We start from the raw sequence: 20,957 nt of genomic DNA, 5'->3' as shown, positions 1-20,957 counted from the left end.
GGAAGGGAGAGAAGCAGGGGCACTTCTGGCAGTCTGCAAGCTGCCTCTCACTCACTTGGGGGTGCGGTGGCCATGCTCTGTGCCCCTTTACAGTGCTGCGCCCAGGGACATGTGTCCCCCCTTGCCCACCCATAGCTACGCCTCTGTGAAATGTGCTCTGCAGCGCGTATAGTGGGAACGAGCCTAGTGCTGAGTATACACGGCAAGATTTTCCGTGCGATTTTGTGACCCGATCGTTTTTCTCGCATTATTCTGCACTCGATTCTGCGCTCGATTCTCTTATGTTCATTTGTTTTTCTTATCTTTTTCCATTCACCGCTATGAGAAATCGAGCGCGGGAAATGATCGGGAGCAATATCGGACATAACGGATTTTATCTATCTGATCCATCTATCGCATGGAAAATTGTACCAAGTGTATTAGGCATAAGAATTCTAAGTAGAAAATGGTGCTTGTTTTGGTATTGTGAAGTAAAGATAAGTCTGTGGTGAATGGTGGAACTTACAGCCTTCCAGTATTGGATCACTGTAATGATGCCCACTTACCACTTTATACACCGCTACAGTTTAACTACGTCCTCTGTGACTTCATCTAAGCCACAAGGACGTAGATATACGTCTTGTAGCTGAAGTTGAAGCACAGCTGTACACAATTGGTCATTGCTCCTGTGCACACTCCGGCACTATCTGCTGCAACACTAATTGGTGAAAGGGAATATATATTCCCTGAGCCAATAAGATTGTTTTTTTTTATCATTAAAATACTTTTATTTTATCAGTTCATAGTGAAAAATATACGCTGTAGCATTATTTCAGAATCAAATATCCTCAACATAAATTGTGACAGGAACAGAATCTAAGTTTTGTTATAAATGGTAGAAATAGCCAAACAAAATTTGTGTTTTTTATCTACAGTAGCATAGTATTTTTAAACTGGAATTGGTAAAATTGAGAAATAATGTGTTTTTTCAATTTTTTTCCGTTTTCCATTAAAATGTATAGAAAACAAAATTGTTCAGGGGGGAATAATGCCATACAATTAAAGCCTAGTTTGTCTTGAAAAAAACAATATATATTTCATTTAGGTGTCAAGAGTAGGATAAAGTTATTGCTGATTAAATAGTGACATAGCTAAAATGTCAAAACTGCTCTGATCCATAAGGGGGAACAAGGTCTGGATGTGAAGTGGTTAATGATACAATTCACCTTAAAGGGGGATTGTCAGCCATAAAATCAATTCCATTTACCCACTGCTCTATGTAGTCTACATACTGACCCTGCATTGCAAGCATTCCAATATAATCATAAATGTTTCTGCTGTAATGAATCTTATCTCAGTCAACCTGGCTCTATTTTTGTACATTGCCGGGCAGAGGGAAGCTTGTTATCTACCTCTCACATTCCTGCTCCTCACTGATTGGTAATACAAGTATGAGGCGGTCATAGAAAAAGAGCACATGATCATGTGGAATACACTAGGGAAGGGAGGACCCAGTCAAAGGCTTACAATCTAAGGGGAGGGAGGTGGACCACACTAGGTAGGGCTGTGGAATAAATATTCAGTAGAGAGTTACTGTGTGGTAGGGGATGGGTGGGCGATCTTGAAGAGGTGGGTTTTGAGGACAAGGGTGAATATGTTGTAGAAGGGGGCGAGTTTGATGGGCAGTGGAAGGGAGTTCCAAAGGGTGGGGGTGGCTCTTGAGAAATCATGCAGGCGTGCAAGGTTGTTGGACCTTCTCCTAACTGAAACTTTTTTCCAACGACAATCACGCAACACAAAAATCGCTTTGCTTTTGTACAGCGATTCAGAAGCGATTTTGCAGTACTCTTACACCTTGCATTGGTGTGCAATCACCCCAAAAACCCTGCAGGACCGGCAATTGGGATTTGTCAAATTGCAATCACGGTTGTGTGGGTTCAACTCCATTGACAAATAGATGTTTGGAATTTGTCGTTTGTCGGCGATCTAAAAATGCTGCCAAAATTGCTCAAGTGGGTCTGAGGCCTAAGGCCGACTTTGAATTAACATTCTTTCATGCCTTATATAAACCAATGTGCTTTCTCCCTTCAGGCCTTCTACCAATCCCCTTAATAATTCTGGAAGACAGGATACAGCTGAACTCAGAGACAAAGGTGAGCTGTGTGTTACCAGCCAGCGAGTGCCGGTGCCTGGAGGTGGAGCTGAAGATTGTCACTACAGAGAAGCTCAAGAACTGTGTGTCCCATAAGGGGAACTACTCCAATGTCACCTGCACACTGGATGTCACTAAGGAGATGAACGAGATGGAGCTCTCCTGTGAGGCGCACTTCAGGACCAAGAGCAAACCATATAAGCTAAACATTCAGAGTAAGTATACAATGGGCAAGTTTGGTCTTGTCTTGTTGTGGATGGGGTATTGGTCTGCATCATTGCTCAAATCACTGCCATGCTTGTAATGTGTACATTCACACGCTTAAGGTGGCCATACACTGGTCGATTTGCCATCAGAACGACCAACAGATAGATCCTTTTCTGATTGAATCTGACCAGAGAGGGAATGTATGGCTGCCTTTACTGCAAACAGATTGTGAATGGATTTCAGCATGAAACCGATCACAATCTGTGGTGGTGGTGGTGCTGCCACTGAACTTCACCCAACCCCCCCCCCCCCCCCCCCCTGCACACATTACCTGCTCCGGCCGGCGTGAGTCCCCACTGTCACCGCTGTCTTCTTCTCCGCTGGGTTTCGGGTTCTGGACCGGCTGGCTTCACTTCTTTCTGTCCGGGGAAGTTTAAACAGTAGAGGGCGCTCTACTGTTTAAACTTCCTGCTGGGACAGGAAGGGAAGTCAGCCGGTCCGGAACCCGGAACCCAGCAGAGAAGAAGACAGCAGGACAGCGGTGACAGTGGGGACTCGTGCCGGCCGGAGCAGGTAATGTATTACCGCTGTATTGGGTCGGTCATCGGGCATTCGAACGCCGCTATCGGCTCACTCCTGATCCGCCGGCGATCGAGCAAAATCTTCCGCACGGACGGCTCAACGGGAATCTACGGGAACGATTGATTTCGGACGGAAATCAATCTTTCTGTCAGCGTTTGAGCAACGATTTCACAGCAGATTCGATCACAGTGATCGAATCTGCTGTATATCGGTGGGAAAATCGTTAGGTGTATGGGCCCCTTTAGTATACTTGGGGAAGATGTCTGATGTTATCGACTGATCAATAGGACAAGGCGCTTTGATTTCTGAACATGAAGGGCGATGCAACTGGAATGGGAGCTGTACACAGCTGTATTCCTTTGTATCCCTTTATTGTTAAAATCAATCGATCTTTTTGGGGTGCATTTTCAATCCCAGATCATATCCTCCACTGTTCCTGGGGGTGTTATATTCAGAGTTCTCTGGGACTCCCAACAAAAACATTTTCAAGAGAACAACCCATCCATCTGCAGGGAATCTAAAGACCCAAGTGACAACAGGCTTTCCTCACCTGAACAACACTGTGGTTGCTGGTTTTGCAACCCACACTTGTGAGTAATTTTCATTTGCAAAATATGTGTAGCATATATAGGTGTAGCTGTATTAGATGGGTCCTGCTCTTGTCCAACTCCGGTGACACCCACAGCCGTGATACTTGTAAGCCAGCAGTATGATGCTAAGCAATGTTATTGGATCCGGAGACCCAGTAATAAAGATAAAATTAACAATTTACCTTCTAGCAATATATTCTAACAGTTAGGTCATAGCATCTGAACTCAGAGTTATGGCAACAATGCAATACCAACAGTTGCTTGCAAAGGATTGCAATAGAAAATGACACCTCCAAAGTATCTGTAAAGGGGTTTGGCCCAAAGAAGCACCAGAAAATACAGAGATGTCAATCCCAAAAATCACAGTAAATCATTAAAGAGACTCTGAAGTCTCCGAAAATTCAGGTTTTTATTGCAAAAACCTTTTCAACATGATTGCCCCAACTAAAACGCCGCAATCCCCCCAAACACTCCTTGCAAAATCCACGACTTTCTTGGTCGTGGATTTTGCTGCCCGTGCGCTTCCGTGAGCGGCAGAGCTTTCAGCTGCAGCTCTGCCTCTACACTTGTCTATCAGCGCGTATCTCCGCCTCTCCCTAGCCCCTCTCAGTGAAGGAAGACTGAGTGGGGCAGGTGGAGGCGGAGACACGCGCTGATAGACGTGTGGAGAGGCAGAGCTGCAGCTGAAAGCTCTGCCTCTCGCGGAAGCGCTTCCCGCAGTGTGCCCCAGGGAGTTTGGGGGATTTAGTTCGATTTCAGCTGCGGGGATGCGGCGTTTTAGTTAGGGCAATCATGTTGAACAGGTTTTTGCAATAAAAACCTGAATTTTCTGAGACTTCAGAGTCTCTTTAAGTGCACTTTAAATGACAAATGTATAAACAGTCTGCTATAATCAAACTCACATAAACATTTAAGCTAATTGGCCAATGTTAGTCTAATCAGCAGGCTGGCAGTTGGAGTTCATGGGCTTGACTCACTAACCGGCGCCAAGCCGGTTAGTGTGCCCTAAGACTTAGTGTACGCAAACCACGGCGTTAGGTGGTTTGCGCCCACACATTGGATACAGCCCGGCTAACTGCGCACGCAGCGCGCATCGCGGGTAATGGTGCGCGGTGCGACGATTGTTAGACTAATATACAGTTCAGTCACAGGGAGGCCTGACCATGTGAAAGCCACAATCCAACAGGAATCACTCACTCCAAGCTGGCCATGCAGGCAGATGATAAAATGATCACTGTACTAATAGAGTAGATTGCTTATAGTTCGTTCAAATGAGGCAGAAGGAGGCAGACATGTGAAGTAGCCTGTCACACTCCTTCAAGCATGCAGTCACAGGACACTGTGGAGAAAGGATTTCAACTCACAGACTGCGCAGCACTGTGTAATTCACTCAGATCTCCATCAGGGTTTTTTCTGTGTTCCTTTCCTCCAGGCAGTTCTCTCTCGAACTTTCTAGCCCCTTCCTTCCTCTCAGAGCTAAGATTAAGCGCATGTTCACACTAAGGGCATTTAAGGGTGTTTTTTGAGCGCTTGTGCAATGAGTCCCTATGAGAGTGTTCACATATGAGTGGTTCGATCCCGATCCACTCACCAAAGCGTTGACTCTACCTTTTTCAGGGTGATTTGCCTGTAATGGAAGGTATAGTGAAATCGCAATCGATTTCCCGAGCACTTTGATGAATAAATGCATTGTATTTATTCATTTCCTGGTACAAGAGTTCACTTCCTGACTGACTACAAAAAGTGGAAAAAAAGCTTTCTAAGTGCTTAGAAAAACACTTAGAAAGCGCAAGGAAAGGCAATTTAAAAAAATCGCAAAAAAATTGCTCAGCGCTTAAAAAACCGCTGGGCGACTCATAATGTGAACAAGGCCTAAGGGATCGTTTCCATTAAGCGTCACTCCCAGGAGGGGGGCTTGCGATCCCATTCATTACTGAGTGGGATCGCGGGCTGAATCGCCCCGAAATGCAGCAAACCATGCACGGCGATTCAGCGCTGAATCACCGCGCATGAGTGGAAACGGCAGACAGTGCAGTCTGTGTACTGTCTGCTGTCTCTGCGATTGAGTTTCCATAAGCACGCATGAAAGGGCGCTATATGGAAACAAGCCTTTAGGCAGGGAACACACTTGACAGTTTTCGTACGCGTCTTCTGCACAGAAAAACTGAGAACTCATGTTAATCAATGTGCTAGTGCACACTTACTGTGTTGTTCGCACGCAGAAAAAAACTGACATTCTGCATGATGACTCTGCACATTTTGGCAGTTTTCTCTATCCATTACATCAGCTGCTGTGAAAAAAACGCGCGCGTTCTCCTGCATGGAAACACACTTGGTGTGCAGAAAAAGTAGGCAGAAAAACGCGCGTGGAAAACTGAAAGTCAAGTGTGTTCCCTGCAGGATGGCTACACTTGTATATACAGCAAAGACCCTAGTTTCCAGCACCAGCAGGGACTGGTTGATGCATGTGCCTGCCGGTTGCTTGAGCATCTGGCTGAAAAAGCACAACCCCCTCCCCCCCCCCCCCCCCCCCCCCAAATACTCACCAACCCTCCAGCGACGTTAGGTAGCCTTCTTGCTGCTCCTAGCTTCTTTCCATGGAAGTTGGCATGTCACCTGACCCGCATCTGGTCACATGACACGCCGGGAGCCATGCACAGATGCCGGAAGCTGCTAGGAGCCCTCTAGGAGGCAAACGAAGGCTACACGATGACGCTGGAGGCAGTATTTTAATACCTTCAAACAACCCCAAAATCCCCCAAAACAAAGTCCCCAGGCTTTGCTGTACCTGGTGCAGTAAATTACTACACTATAAGTGGCTCCCGTGGTCTGTGTTTTTGTATCTTTCTGGAAGATCCTTGAAACCGTGCCAGACATCTCCTTCTGTATAGGCAGTAGCTGAAATTAACATTTAACCCTTACCCTGTTTCTTAGTGCTAAAGGCAGCTTGTATAGGTAGCTAGTGCCTGAAAATGAAGATAGATTTTAGACAGCAAAGCTGGAACAACGTTCTACAGCACCCAAGTCAGAAATGACCACCCACAGATGTGCCCATGTCTTTCTAATGATAATCTATAGCAGCCTGGAAATACACGTAATAGTGACGCTAAACATACCAATGAGCCAGAGAGGGGCAACATGCATCATTACTGTTCCTGAGGCAGATGCCTCCCCTGCCTGCCCCTCGGCCTGGTCCTGCTAGGCAGTCAGCAAGCTTGTCATTTATTTGCACAAACTGTAAACAAGTAGCAGAAACTGTCTCAACTAATCAAATCAAAATAATACAATTTGTTTTTAGCATTCTATATAAGGAGCCATTTTTTTTAAATCATTTTGAATAGATGTTGACTCTGTTAGACCTCTTTATCTCTGTTAAGGTGGCTATACATCAGGTGACTTGGTGGCCAATCGACCATCCGATTTGATTATTATATAATGGAATTGGATGAAAATTGGTGCCGCCAGGTGCATGCCCGACCAACAAAGCGAGCAATTTCAGGACGATATTTGTCGATCGCGCGTGCTGCAAGATGTCAGGCCATAGTTGGTTGGTCAGATGTGCGGCGGTACGGCGGTCGATTTCGGAACGAGCGACGAAACAACGAAACCCCCGCTGCTTCTGCCGTAATGTATAAATGTGTTATAGATGTATAAATGTGTATTCAACTGTGTGTCTGAAAAAAGGAAATTGTAATATTTAAAATACATGTAAACATACAAAAATAATTAGTATGTTTCTTTCAGTGTAAAATGAGCCATAAAATACTTTTCTCCTATGTTACTGTCACTTGCAATAGGTAGTAGAAAACTAACAAAACTGACAGGGTTTGGACTAGTTCATCTCCTCATGGGGGTTCTTAGTACAGTGTTTTGTTAATTTCTTACAAAAGCACTCCAAGGCAGGTATCTATACAAAGATGCCAGCCAGTCCCGCTACTGATTTGTACACTATTTTGGCAGTTGGATTGAGCCTCTGCCATTCACTAAGTGCTCATGAAATAAATAAAAAACCCTGAAAACCCCCATGCGGAGATGGGCTAGTCCAAAACCTTTCAGCTCTGTCAGGGTTCTGCTACCTACTGTAAGTGACAGCAACATAGGAGAAAAGTAATTTATGGCTCATTTTACTCTGGAAGAAATGTACTTCTTCGTTTATGCATTTTAAATGTATAATTTTCGCAACTGTGGTCCTTCAAGTTATAATGATTTCTCCTTGTAATGATTTAAAGGGACTCAGAGACAAATAACATAATAGATTTATACATACCTGGGGCTTCCTCCAGCCCCATCCGCATGGATCGCTCCCACGCCGCCGTCCTGCGCCGCCTTTATCACCGGTACTGGGTCCCGTCACTTCCACCGGAGGCGACCAGTTTTCCGCATGCGCAGGGACTCCCTCCGTCTCGCCAGCGACTGCTTTACGCATGTGCCTGCGCATTACGGAGGGTGCGCACTGCGCCTGCGTCAACTGACCCTTCCTGGCCGAAGTGACGAAGACTGAGGATGGCGGTGTAGGAGCAATCCATGCGGACGGAGCTGGAGGAAGCCCCAGGTATGTATAAATCTATTACCGTATGTTGTTCATCTCTGAGTCTCTTTAAGCTCATTACACAGCTCCAGTCTCTCCTATTGCCCCAACAAACAGAATCTGAATCTCCAGATTCCCCGACAGGCTGGAATTAGTCTGCTGTATAGTGTCTGTAATCTCTTACGATATAGTGTCAGACTATATCGTGAGAATGCCACAGATTTGACATTACATTACTTTACCTAATAAGTGAACTGCTCCATGTCAAAGCAGTGTTTCCTCAGAGCTACTTTCCTCTTACACTTTGTGAGGACTACTCATACTTTCCTTGGAGCTGAGTTTGTGGCGTATACAGAGCGAGGCGCTGGGCAACATAAACAGATGGATCTTGGCGGAAAAGTCACGATGACTCACGGGTAAATTGTTTGCATAAGGCCAGTTTCTCAGATCTACATGAGAATTCCTCTCCGTTTTGCTAAACGATCTGATTTGTGACTCATTAATTTAAGACCAGTGAAGGGAATGCATGTCGCAGCCAAGCAAGCAAGGAGTTCACATTATGCTCATGCCAGGGACAAGGAGAGGCACATGGCTGCCATCCCTTCTTAACCCTTTAGCAGCCAATTTATTTAACCACTTCAGGACCACAGGCATACACCCCCTAGTGACCAGGGCATTTTTCCAAACACAGGGCTGTGCAGTTTTGTCAGGTTGCTGCACAGTCCTACCATAGCTCCCAACTGTCCCTCTTTTGGAGGGACAGGCCCTCTTTGGGAGCCCTGTCCCTCTGTCCCTCTTCCCCCCCCCCCCTATTTGTCCCTCTTTCAGGACTTTGTCCCTCTTTCTATGTAAATATTTATATTTCTCTACTAAAAATGTGTTTGACTCTAAACTTTATTCCCATCCCTTAAATTGATATATTACTAATTTTAAAATGTTAAAATGAAGGAAAATGTACCATGATAGAAAGGTACGATATGCGTGACTAGGGGAGTGACCGGGGGCGTGATCAGGGGTGTATCAGGGGCGTGGCTTAAGTGTCCCTCTTTCTCATCTCAAAAAGTTGGGAGGTAAGGGTCTACTACTAAGCACACAAATGAATCTAACCTCCTTTTATTGTCAGGACATTTCATTTGGAGGTTTCTGATCGCTCCTGCGATCCTGTGTTTCCTTTTTTCAGGCTTTCAGTGCCTTATTTTCCCTCCTTCTCCTTCCCACCCGCCTGCCCCGTCCAGATTTGATTAGGATGGTGACTTAGTATATGTATCCTCCCCAGTATAGGTAGCCAGAGATGCTGCTTAGTATACGTAGCCCCCCCGTGTAGGTAGTGAGAGGAGTCCTCCCCCTTTCCCCCTAAGTTCCTCTTAGTATAGGTAGCCCCCCCTCCTATCCTCCATTAGGGTGTTGCATCGTTGTCAGTGGGCTCTCCATTTCTCACAGACCTCAGATCACCGGCGACTGAAGAGAGAGAGAGAAGGTGACAGTACCTGCTCGGCACACTTCACATGTGGGAAATGACCAATGACGTCACTTGCGCATATGAAGTGCTCCGTGTCCACAGTCACTGTGTGCCCTCTCTATCTTTTGTCACTGCTGATCTGATTGGGAAGCACTGGGGCAGGCATGGCGCCCATGGCAAGAGCCATTCCTGCACCCCTCTAGATACACCACTGATTATGCACACGTTATAACAGGTGCTTCATACAACACACAAAGGAGTATACTCCCTAAGCCCTGTTAAACTTTTACGCAGACCTAAACCCAGAACTTCCTCTCTGCTCTAAAAGATAAGCAACAGCATAATAAACTCAGGCCGGATCCACACTAGGCTCCCTGCACACTGCAAAACTGTTCGATTCCGTTTCCGATTTGCAATTCCGATTTTCCCTGAATACAATCAACAGAAAAATGGAGGAAAAAGCGCGGCATGCAGTAACAATTAAAAATCGGTATCGGATATAAAAACTGATTAAAAATCGGAATCACATACAGTGTGCAGGGAGCCTAAGAGCTTTTCTGAGCACTTTTTAAAAATTTCTCACATTCATGTTCATTAAAATCATGGTAAAAATCACTGTGATCGCGTGAATGCGTACACGAAAAATTGCTGCGATTTTTACCGCAATTTTAATAAAAGTGAGAGAAATTTTTAAAAAGTGCTAATCAATCACAAAGCGCTCAGAAAAGCGCTTATGGGGCTTAATTCGCTAAACCGTGATAACTCATATCACGGCCGCGCTAGCGTTTCCGTGCGCAATTTTGCAATTTGAACGCGTGAAAATTTGTGATTGCGCACAAAAATGCATGCAAAACGCAAGATTGTGCGCAAAAAATGCTATGATATGAGTTATCACGGTTTAGTGAATCAAGCCCATAGTGTGTCTGGGCCCTTTATTTGTTGAAGCCCACAGAACTCCTGAGATTCTGCAGAGTGGTTACTTCCTGGTTTCATAGGAGCATAGAAACAGTTAACCTGTCGGCTAACCTTGCACAGATCAGACAGAGCTGACAGCTCAATTTACAATGGCTCATGATTTGCAGATAAGGGAGAATTAGACAGGCTGGACTTTCCTTCTCTCCTTTGTAAGAGTTTAGATCTGCCGTAAGTATATCCGAGGCGAATAGGGAAGGAAAAGATAGACACTTTCTTAGGTAGAGGGAAGTCTCTTGATCTTGTCCTCCAAAAAAAAGTGTGACCCCCCCCCCCCCCCCCCGCTGGGCAGCGCTCACATAGTGTATGAGCGGTGAGCAGCTCCGTGCAGCTGTGCAGGCATGGCCAAACTTGCGTGCGTGCAGGACAAATGGGCTCGTGCACAAAGAGGAGCGCAGCTACGAACGTCCAGAGAACCCTGGTGAGGACACTGGAAGCTTCTTGAGGTTCGAGAGGTTTCCCTCTTCCTCGGTAAGTATCTCCATTCTGTGTTTCAGGCTGCCTTGGGTTCTCTTTAACTCAAGGTAAAGCTACCTGAAATAAACTTGGAGGTAAGTGCATGCTAGATCCACATAGCTCTGTGTTGTCCATTTCTATCCATGTAATACTGATGGCCACAATGCTGAAATCGCTGTCTACATTGACCGTCCTTATTTTTCAGCTGAGCCTGAGTTCACAGACTGCCCCGACAAGCTGGTGTGGATTGAGGGACAAGAAGCCAGTTTCCACTGCAAGGCCAAAGGGTACCCTCCACCTAACGTGACCTGCCAGAAGGACAGCATGACCTATAAGGAAGGAGAGACCTTCATAACCGTGAAGAACATGTCTGGAAGTTATACCTGCAGAGCTGTGAACTTCGACTCTGTGGGAAAGAAAGTGACGGTTTCTGTAGAATGTAAGTATTAATGATGGGGTGTGACAATGATGAGGTCACCAGAGGTGGTAACATTATTTGTAGTGTCAGAATGAAAGAGGACTGTTCTTAAGCTGACCATACAACATGTACATCTCGGCTGTATAATTTTGACCAATCTTAAAGGGAAGGTATGAACTAAATTAAAAAAAAGATCTATTTACCCGGGGCTTCCTCCAGCCCCTGGCAGCTCCGCTTCCAGCCGGTGTCCCAGGGTCCCCTCCGTTGCAGATGCCAACCTCGCCAGGTCGGCATTTTCTGTGCCTGCGTGAGCGCTCCGCCACACCGCTCGTGATTGTGATCACGTGTCCTGGAGCGTTCTGCACAGATGCAGTACTTCTTCTCCTATGCAGAACTCTCCAAGCCACGTGAGTGCAATCACGACGAGTGGTGCCATCCCGCGTTCGGGCATGCACATTAGATGCCGGTCAGCATCTGCAACGGAGGGGACCCCAGGTCACCGGCTGGAAGCGGAGCTGCTGCGAGGGACATATCGGCTGCCAGGGGCTGAAGGAACCCTCAGGCAAGTAGATCTTTTTTCTTTTTTTTTTATCCTCGCATCTGTCCTTTAAGGTGGCCATAGATCGGCCAATTCTGTGGGCCCATCAAACTTCCGATTCAATAATTTTATAGAATCGGAGGACAATCAGTGCCGTAACATATCCACCCGATAGATATTTCAAACAATTTCATCCCAAAATCTGTCATAGGGATCAGGCATGTTGAAAAACTGCAGCCACAAAGTGCTCGACCAGGTACAAGGTGGCAACGGCATTGGTTATCGCACCGTCCAACATACCCAATGGACCCCGGGCCAGTATCCCCCTAAGTATAAAGTGCCCCCCTGTGCCCATGTCCAGTGTTTTATAAATTCTCACCTGTCTGCCGGGCATGAATCCTGCCCTCCTCTGCCATCACCACCATGTCTGCCTTTACTGCAAGGGACTGTACCACATGGCAGCAGGCATGTGTGATGTCACACACACACACACCACATGGTACAGGTGCTTGCAGTAAAGGTGGCAACGGCATTCGTTATCGCACCAACCAACATACCCAATGGACCCCCGGCCAGTATCCCCCTAAGTATAAAGTGCCCCCCTGTGCCCATGTCCAGTGTTCTATAAATTCTCACCTGTCTGCGGGCGTGAATCCTGCCCTCCTCTGCCATCACCACCATGTCTGCCTTTACTGTAAGCGACTGTACCACATGGCAGCACGCATGTGTGATGTCACACACACACACCTGTTTCCACATGGTACAGGTGCTTGCAGTGAAGTCGGACACAGTGTGGTAATGGCAGAGGAGGGCAGGATTCATGCCAGTGGACAGATGAGATTTTAACTGAACACAGGTACCGGGGGACATGTTTATATTCGGGAGGTGGCCAGGCAGGCAGCAAAGGCGGCAACTCTAACCATCCAATTCAATTATTATAATCAAATTGGATGAAAATCGGTGCTGCCAAGTGCATGCCTGACCGACAATGCAACCAATTTCAGGCCGAAAATTGGTCACATTCTTGTTCGCGCTTGCTGCAAGATGTTGCTTGATCGGGTGCGCGGCAGGAACGGTGTGCAATTTCTCGATCGACGAACGCGATGAAACCCCCGACGATGTCCCTCCTAATGCAAATGTCCCCCCGGTGCCCCATGTAATGGATACATTACCTGTCCACGGCGTGCGCTTGTTGCTACCGGGTGCATTCTCCTCTCCATACACGCACGTCCCACGTGGTTTCCTGGTACGGCCACACATGTGATGTCACACGTGTATGCAGTGGAGAAATCCTGGAAGCCAGCGGGGGACAAGCGGAGGCCAGGGAGAGGTAATGTATACACTTTGGCCCCGGGGGGGACATTACATTAGGGGGGCACAGCGGCGAGGTGGCGCACAGGGCTGATTCCGGATTGATTTCAGCTTGAAATTGATTAGGAATCGGTCTGCAGTGTATGGGCAGCTGACATCTCTCTCTTATCAGATTCGACAAAGAGATTTGTCTCTTGGTCAAATCTGCTCATACATCGCTAGATGTATGGCTGCCTTAAAGGGAACCTAAACTAAGAAGGTTATGGATGTTTCCATTTAAACAATACCAGTTGCCTGGTAGTCCTGCTCATCTCTTTGGCTGCAGTAGTGGCTGAATCACAGACCTGAAACAAGCATGCAGCTAATCCAGTCTGCCTTTAGTCAGAGCACCTGATCTGCATGCTTGTTCAGGGGCTGTGGCTGAAAGTATTAGAGACACAGGATCAGCAGGAGAGTCAGGCAACTGGTATTATTTTAAAAGGAAAAATCCATATCCTTCTCAGTTTAGGTTCCCTTTAAGCCAATTTCTGATAGATTTCATGCTGAAATCTATCTGAAATCGGTCTGTAGTGTGTGGGCAGGAAACAGATCTCTACCTTATCAGATTCTATCGGAGAGAGATATGTCTCATGGTAGATCTGCCCATACATTGCCTAATATATGGGCACCTTTACCACATCTATGTAATATAAAATAAATTATATTCTCTAGTAAACTTATGTCAAAATTACTCTCCATTACTGTGAAATTTTTTTTTTATTTTTTTTTTTTTTTGCCTTTAAGTTACTCATTTCCACGCTATTACACTAAGTTAAATAGCTATGTGACAGGATATAAAAAACCAACAGCAATACAACAGTGAGCAAAACTACAGTCATTAGTACCATTCTGTTAAGGGGCCCATACACCTAACGATTTTCCCGCCGATATACAGCAGATTCTATCACTGTGATCGAATCTGCTGTGAAATCGTTACACAAACGATTGATTTCCATCCAAAATCAATCGTTCCAGTCGATTCCCGTCGAGCCGTCTGTGCGGAAGATTTTGCTCGATCGCTGGTGGGTCGGGAGTGCGTCAATAGCAGCGTTTGAATGCCCAACGACCGACGCAATACAGCGGCAATACATTACTTGTTCCGCCCGCGCGAGTCCCATGGTCACCGCTGCGCCGTCTCCGCGCTGGGCTCCGAGTCCAGCAGGCTTCACTTCTTCCTGTCCAGGCAGGAAGTTTAAACAGTAGAGTTTGGGTAACTGTTTACTTGTGTCGATGAACAGCTCCCTCCTGTTTGCATTAGCTGTGCTCAGTCATCTTGGCAAAAAAAGTAATAACCACAACCCACAATAGGGGGCACTGCTGTCATTCTGGGCAATCAAAGTCTCATTCACATCAATAGCACAACAAATACGAGCAATAATAAGGATGAATTGTGTATACTGTTTACATAGTGTGTCTATAATTCATTATACACAGACACACCTGTCTCTTTACGGTTAACATTTTTCTCTTCTGATTTCTTCCAGATGAACCTGAAATCCTGAGCATCGCAGTGGAGCCGGCCATGTCTGTATATGAGGGGGCAAATGTTACACTGACTTGTAAGGCGGATGGAGTTCCGTCTCCGGTCTATAGCTGGCACCCCCAGGTGCCCCATGTCATATTGTCTGGTGACAATAAGACTCTACAGATCAGGGAGGTGACCAGCGTGCATGATGGATTCTACATATGCATAGTGCAGAACAAGCACGGGATCAAGACGCAGCAACAGAAGATCGTTGTGAACAAAGATATAATAGGTAAGTTATCCTCTTTTCTCTTCACCTGGGTGTGACAGCAGGCTCAGGCGGTTGCAGGCAGAGGTGTAACTATAGGAGCAGCTACCGGGAGGCACAGGACTATAGGATGTCCTAACTTCTCACCATCTCACCAATACAAGGCCCTGCTCTACAGCTGGATACACTTGTTATGAGGGGAATGTGTGGTGGTCACATCCAGTGGTGGCTCCATGATGGCTGGCTGGTGGGGCCTATTTGGGCGATCAAATCGAGGTTTGTATGGTGAGCTTTAGATGTTTTTTGCCTAACTTGAGTGATAAACTTAAGGCTAACTAGTTCAGCACTGATAGGAACCAAATGAAAACATCACAAACAGAACTTAAAGGCTTCTGTGCAGAGCAGATTGTCCAAATGATGGTGCTATTATGGAAAAAAAAAGTAGCTTACAGATGTTCTTGCCTTGCATGCTTTAATCCTCACTCACAAGCAAGCTGCTCTTGTGTGGATAGATCACAGACAAATCATTCCAGCCCCCACCCTGTGTCTGATGGCTCTACAAGTACGTGGGGGGGGGGGGGAGCAGGAGGGAGAGAATCAGTGTGTGTGTAATTCCTTATCTTAGTAACTTAGCATTGCTGCAGACTGGCGCTTGTAATTTACATACTGAAAGTCGTGAATTAAGATAATACAATTTATTGGCTAATTTAACAGAAAAACAGTAGCTAGTAAGCCTTCTTCAGACTATTCCTGTTGACTGACAATGTTAGAATATACAATCAGAAGGAGGTAGAGGAATTTGTTTGCAAATGTAAGTGGCATCCAGATAAATTAATGAAAAGTTCTAGGCCAGTGACCTAATACAATGTGTTATAGCTTGGGCATCAGCAAGTCAGGCAAACCAAGTAGGAAAACAGTGATTAAAGGGAACACGAGGTGAGAGGGATATGGAGGCTGACATATTGGTTTCCTTTTAAATAATACACATTGCCTGGCTGTCCTGCGGATCACCTGCCTGACCCTGAACATGCAGCAGAGCAGATGTCTATGACAAGTCTGACAAGATTAGCTGCATGCTTGTTTCAGGTGTGTGATTTAGACCCTACTGACCAGATAGATCAGCAGCCCTGCCAAGTAGTAGCTGGTATTGTTTAAAAGGAAATAAATATGGCAGCTTTCATAGGTTTCACACCTCATATTCCTTCATGCCACCATGGCAGTTCAGACCCTACAGTCTAGACCAGGGGTAGGGAACCTTGAGAGCCAAGATTCTCTACTGCTGGTCTAGCCCTTCAATCTACAGTCTACAATGGATTCCAATATAGTACATAATGTAATAGTGACACCTACAGGTCAGAGGCTTGAAAATCACACCACTCTAATAATAGTATGGTGTAAATTATCACAGGCTCAGAGCTCTTTCACTATGCTATGGTATACGTTTTTTAAAAATGCACGCCATATGTGTTTCATGCATGTGTGCTTCGTCGCACTGCAAGCTGCATTTTTGGCCAAAACCACATGCATTCCTTTTTCACCCGTCCATAGATACAGAAAGGCAAACACTAAAAAATGCATACATGCGCAGCAAAATAAAATGCACATTCTGCAGTGAGAAATAGTCCTCAGGCTGCAATAGAGGCCAGCACCGTGATGCTGATTTCTGCTTAATCCAAGTTTTTAATAATTTGTTAAAAATTGCATGTAGCCTGGAAATCAGCCGGTCCTAAACCACAACTCCTGCATGTGTTAGCTTCTTTCCAAGCAATAGTTATAAACTCAGAAAAATAGTGTGTTCATTATCTTCTCTAGTCTACATCCATTTAGACCATAGATGTCAAATTCTGAGCCGCAGTGGCATAAAATTTGATCTGCAAGTGTTTTCCTCACTTTTTATTATGCTTGGCCTGCAACCACCGGAGCGTTGCAAGAGCTTTTCAAGAGCTTAGGTGGGTGGAGAGCAGTGCAAGAGCTTAGGTGGGTGGAGCTTCAAACGCCATATGCTGTCATGCATGCCAATGTGTTTTCACAGCTTGCTGAGGATCAGTGTGGCACAGTGTACAGGAAGCTGCAGCACATATGCGGCATTGACATGTCACGTGTGTGGCCATGTATAAATGTAATTACCTGGGGCTTCACTCCAGCCCCTGGAAGCTTGTGTGTCCCTTGCTGCAGCTCTGCTCTCAGCGGGTTGCCCGGTGTCCTCTCCGTAGCAGCTGCTGACCCAGGGAGGTCGGTGGCTACTGCACGAGCGTGTGCCCGTGCCGCTCGCCATTCTTAAATTTTGAACACCTCATTGCATGCATGTGATACATTTGATGATTTATGTGAGATTACCAGGGATGCTGTATTTAGGAGGGGGACTGAAGAACTAGACCACCAGTTAAACCACATGGTGGAGGGAGAGGGACCACTAGACACCAGGCAACTGTATAGGGGAAGGATGGGGAGTTGTCACGGCAGGACCGTGAGTAATCGCAATTGTGATTGCACACTGATGGTCTTCCTCACACACATGTGCGGTGGTTGCCGACGTAATGTGGGCACGACATGCGGAAGGGGGGGGGGGAGTAAGGAGGGGCTCATTTTATACTAGGGGGGACGGCCCTGGGAGATCCATTGCCGCTCCTGCCGATATTGCACGCCATTACCGCTGCGCACTGAGTATGTCGGCCCAAGATTTTGCAGTATATCCGATCAAAATTGGTGGCATGGTCAATTGAGCCTGCTCTTGGCGGCATCAATTTTTATGCAATTTGATTATAAACTTTGAATCAGATGGTTGATTAGCCGCCAAGTTGTCTGATGTATGGACACCTTTATACAGGACAGATCATAAGATTCTCTCCTTTCCAGGAATGCCTTTCAGATTGCAAACTTACCCATTCAAACAAGCATGTAAACTTCTCAATGCCTTCAGCCTTTCACCAAGACTCCTCACCTCCAGATATACAGCTTACTCATTACTAAGGATGTTCAGTGAAATGTACCGTATTTTTTGGCATACAGTATAAGATGAACTTTTCTCCCCCAAAAATGGGGTGAAAAAGTCCCTGTATTTTATATGCCAAATATAGGTAGTCCGAGACTTACAATCCCCCACCAATACGAACCACCAACTTGCAGCGACGCCGGGGACTTCCTGTATTCTCTGCCTGTGTCATCCTCCAGCCACCCAAATGCCTCGTCCGCTCCCTGTGTGTAAATACAATTAATGGTAGCACTGGCTCCCCTAATTGCTCCCCTAATCCACAGTTCCAGCGGTGAACACAGACCTCTCTTCTCCTGCACGGCTCCTCTAGTGCCAGCTTCTGCTGATGACGTGATCAGCAGAAGCCATCACTAGGGGGAGCCACATGGGAGAGGAGTCTGTGACCTCCACTGGAACTATGAATTTGGTGAGCGATTAGGTGAGCCTCGCTGCCGCTAATTGTATTTACACACAAAGAGTGGAGGAGGCATGGGGGGGGCGGATGACACAGAGGGACAGAAGGGGACAAAAGAAGGCACACAGGGGGACTGAGGATAACACAGGAGGATGGAAGGGGACAAAGGAGGACACAGGGGGGTCGAAGAGGACAGAAGGGGACACACAGGGGGAACAAAGTGGGACACAGGGGGCAGAAGGGGACACATGGAGGAGCAAATGAAGACATGGGGACAGAAGGGGACACACAGGGGGAGCAAAGTAGGACACAGGGGGACAGAAGAGTACACAGGGGGACACATGGGGACTCAGGAGGACACAATAATTGGGGGAGAACATCTACAAGATGCTCCTGGAACATGGACGCACCGGGTTTAGTGTAAAAGTTAATTTTCTGTTTTCTGCATTCTAAACCTAGGTGTGTCTTATAGTCCGGAGCATCTAATATGATGAAAAATATGGTAAATCATTTCTCCTTGCAATCAAATTTAATGTAAATGTCAAGCTGCATATATATGAAATTTAAATGCAAGGAGAAATTATTTATATCTCATTGAACATGCCTGCTCATTACCTTACATTTTGTTTCTACCCTATCCCTTTAGACTGTAAATCCACAAGGGCAGGGGGTTCTCTATGTTTCCCGTAATTGCTGTGTGTTTTGTCAGATATATTCAGGTCTATCCACTAAATTACAAAAACATTTAAATGCCCAGATGGCACAATTACATAGTCTTGTGTAACTATGTTATACACGCAATGTACACGTTATGTGTATAATCCGAGTTACACAAACTACGTCATGTATGTTATATACTTGGCTTTAGACTTGGTAACATTAAAGTGATCTGTCTGCACACATGAATTTAACCTTTTTTTTAGTGAATAGGCCCCATTGTAATGATCACTGTGTTTTATGTTGCCTACCACCTTTTTATTATGTACGAATGTTTCTATTATGTACCTGTGTATGTTGCCTACTTTTTACTTTTTAATAATGAATCAGGAAGTAGAATCCAGCTGTAACAACGCAATGTTTTTTTTGTTTATAGGTTATTATGCTGTTGTGTATCTTTTAGAGCAGAAAGGACATTCGGAGTTCGGATTCATCTGAAAATGGCGCCTGCGAATAATGGCGCATGGTGTTGCCGCTAATCCGTTTGCCGCTTATCGCTATTTAACGTTAAAGCCTTATTGTTATTCAGCGTTAAAGCCTTATTGTTATTTAGCGTTAACACACAGAACCCTCTCTGTACCTATCCCTAACCCCTAAACCCCCCTGGTGGTGCCTAACCCTAACACTCCCCTGGTGGTGCCTAACCCTAAGACCCCACTGGTGGTGCCTAACCCTAAGACCCCACTGGTGGTGCCTAACCCTAACCACCCCCCTGGTGGTGCCTAACCCTAACCACCCCCCTGGTGGTGCCTAACCCTAACCACCCCCCTGGTGGTGCCTAACCCTAAGACCCCCCTGGTGGTGCCTAACCCTAACCACCCCCCTGGTGGTGCCTAATCCTAAGACCCCCTGGTGGTGCCTAACCCTAAGACCCCCATGGTGGTGCCTAACCCTAACCTTGACAGTGTTACATTAAATCCATTCACCGTTTTGCAGTTAAATAACGTCTGCAGTTTGGCTTATGTAGGGCGCTATTGATAAATAACGTTACTGTGCACAATAACGTCTGCTGTTTGGCAAATAAACGGCACTATTGATAAATAACGTTAGTGTGTGCCGTTTTTCTTCTTTTTTCCCTGTGTGCCATTATTATGCAGTACTAACGATAAATAGCGATAAGCGTATCTTTTTAATGCGGCGCCATTTGTATGCATAGGCGCTGTGCGCCATTATTCAATGATCCGTCTGAGTTCAGGTCCTCTTTAAGGGGTGTGGGTGTGGCAGTTACCGTTACAGCTATGGTGAGAATGGATTAGAGTTTAAATATTCCCTAGATACCAATTTAAGAAGAAGATAAGGACAAAAGTCCGTAGCAGAAGTTAACAAGAATGGTTATTTTTGTGTCAGTACACGCCTTTGTAATTAGCTTTATTTTTTTGTTTTCAGAAGCACAGACAAATCCAGCACTGTTCCAGAAAGGGAAAGGCGAGAAGCTAGAAGTCGTATTTTCCAATCTTCTGCTCTTGTTGTTATCTTCCAGTTTGTTTTATTATCTGTGTTAATTATGTTTGGTATTTTTTGTTGTCAGAAAATGAAGCACTTGCAATGCTCTATGCACTATGAAGCTCCCTGTATGTATGAGGTTGGATTAAAACATTCCTCAAAACATCATGTGTTGTGCTGTCCTAATGGTACATTTCTTAACTGTGTTGATGAGATAACCTTTTGCCTAGAGGAGGAATCGGATGATGCATTTATTAGGAGAGTTCCCAGATGCTGAGAGCATCAGTAACATATTTGAATAAGATAGTAATGGTGAAGGTCCCGCCACGCATTCTAGATTTTCATGATTGTTTTTTTCAGGTTCAAATCCAGCATGATTACTGGTGTCCCTCAGTGTTGGTGGACTCCAGTGGCATAGCCGAGGAGCTATGGGTCCCAGTGCAGGTT

General features: G+C 45.8%; 1 protein-coding gene across 1 annotated transcript in view; it reads left to right on the top strand.

Moving 5' to 3' along the window:
* The window catches only part of LOC137561006 (intercellular adhesion molecule 5-like), a 50,530-nt gene extending 29,852 nt beyond the window's left edge, over positions 1-20,678 (top strand). The window contains exons 2-5 of the mRNA XM_068272212.1: positions 2,071-2,346; positions 11,131-11,364; positions 14,716-14,988; positions 20,454-20,678. Coding sequence (XP_068128313.1) covers positions 2,071-2,346; positions 11,131-11,364; positions 14,716-14,988; positions 20,454-20,569 — 899 coding nt within the window. The 3' untranslated portion in view covers positions 20,570-20,678. The remainder of the gene's footprint in view (positions 1-2,070; positions 2,347-11,130; positions 11,365-14,715; positions 14,989-20,453) is intronic.
* The last annotated feature ends 279 nt before the right edge of the window (positions 20,679-20,957 follow it).

Source organism: Hyperolius riggenbachi, chromosome 3 (genome assembly GCF_040937935.1).
Source record: "Hyperolius riggenbachi isolate aHypRig1 chromosome 3, aHypRig1.pri, whole genome shotgun sequence".
Lineage (NCBI taxonomy): Eukaryota > Metazoa > Chordata > Amphibia > Anura > Hyperoliidae > Hyperolius > Hyperolius riggenbachi.
This window is presented reverse-complemented; position numbering and strand designations above follow the sequence as displayed.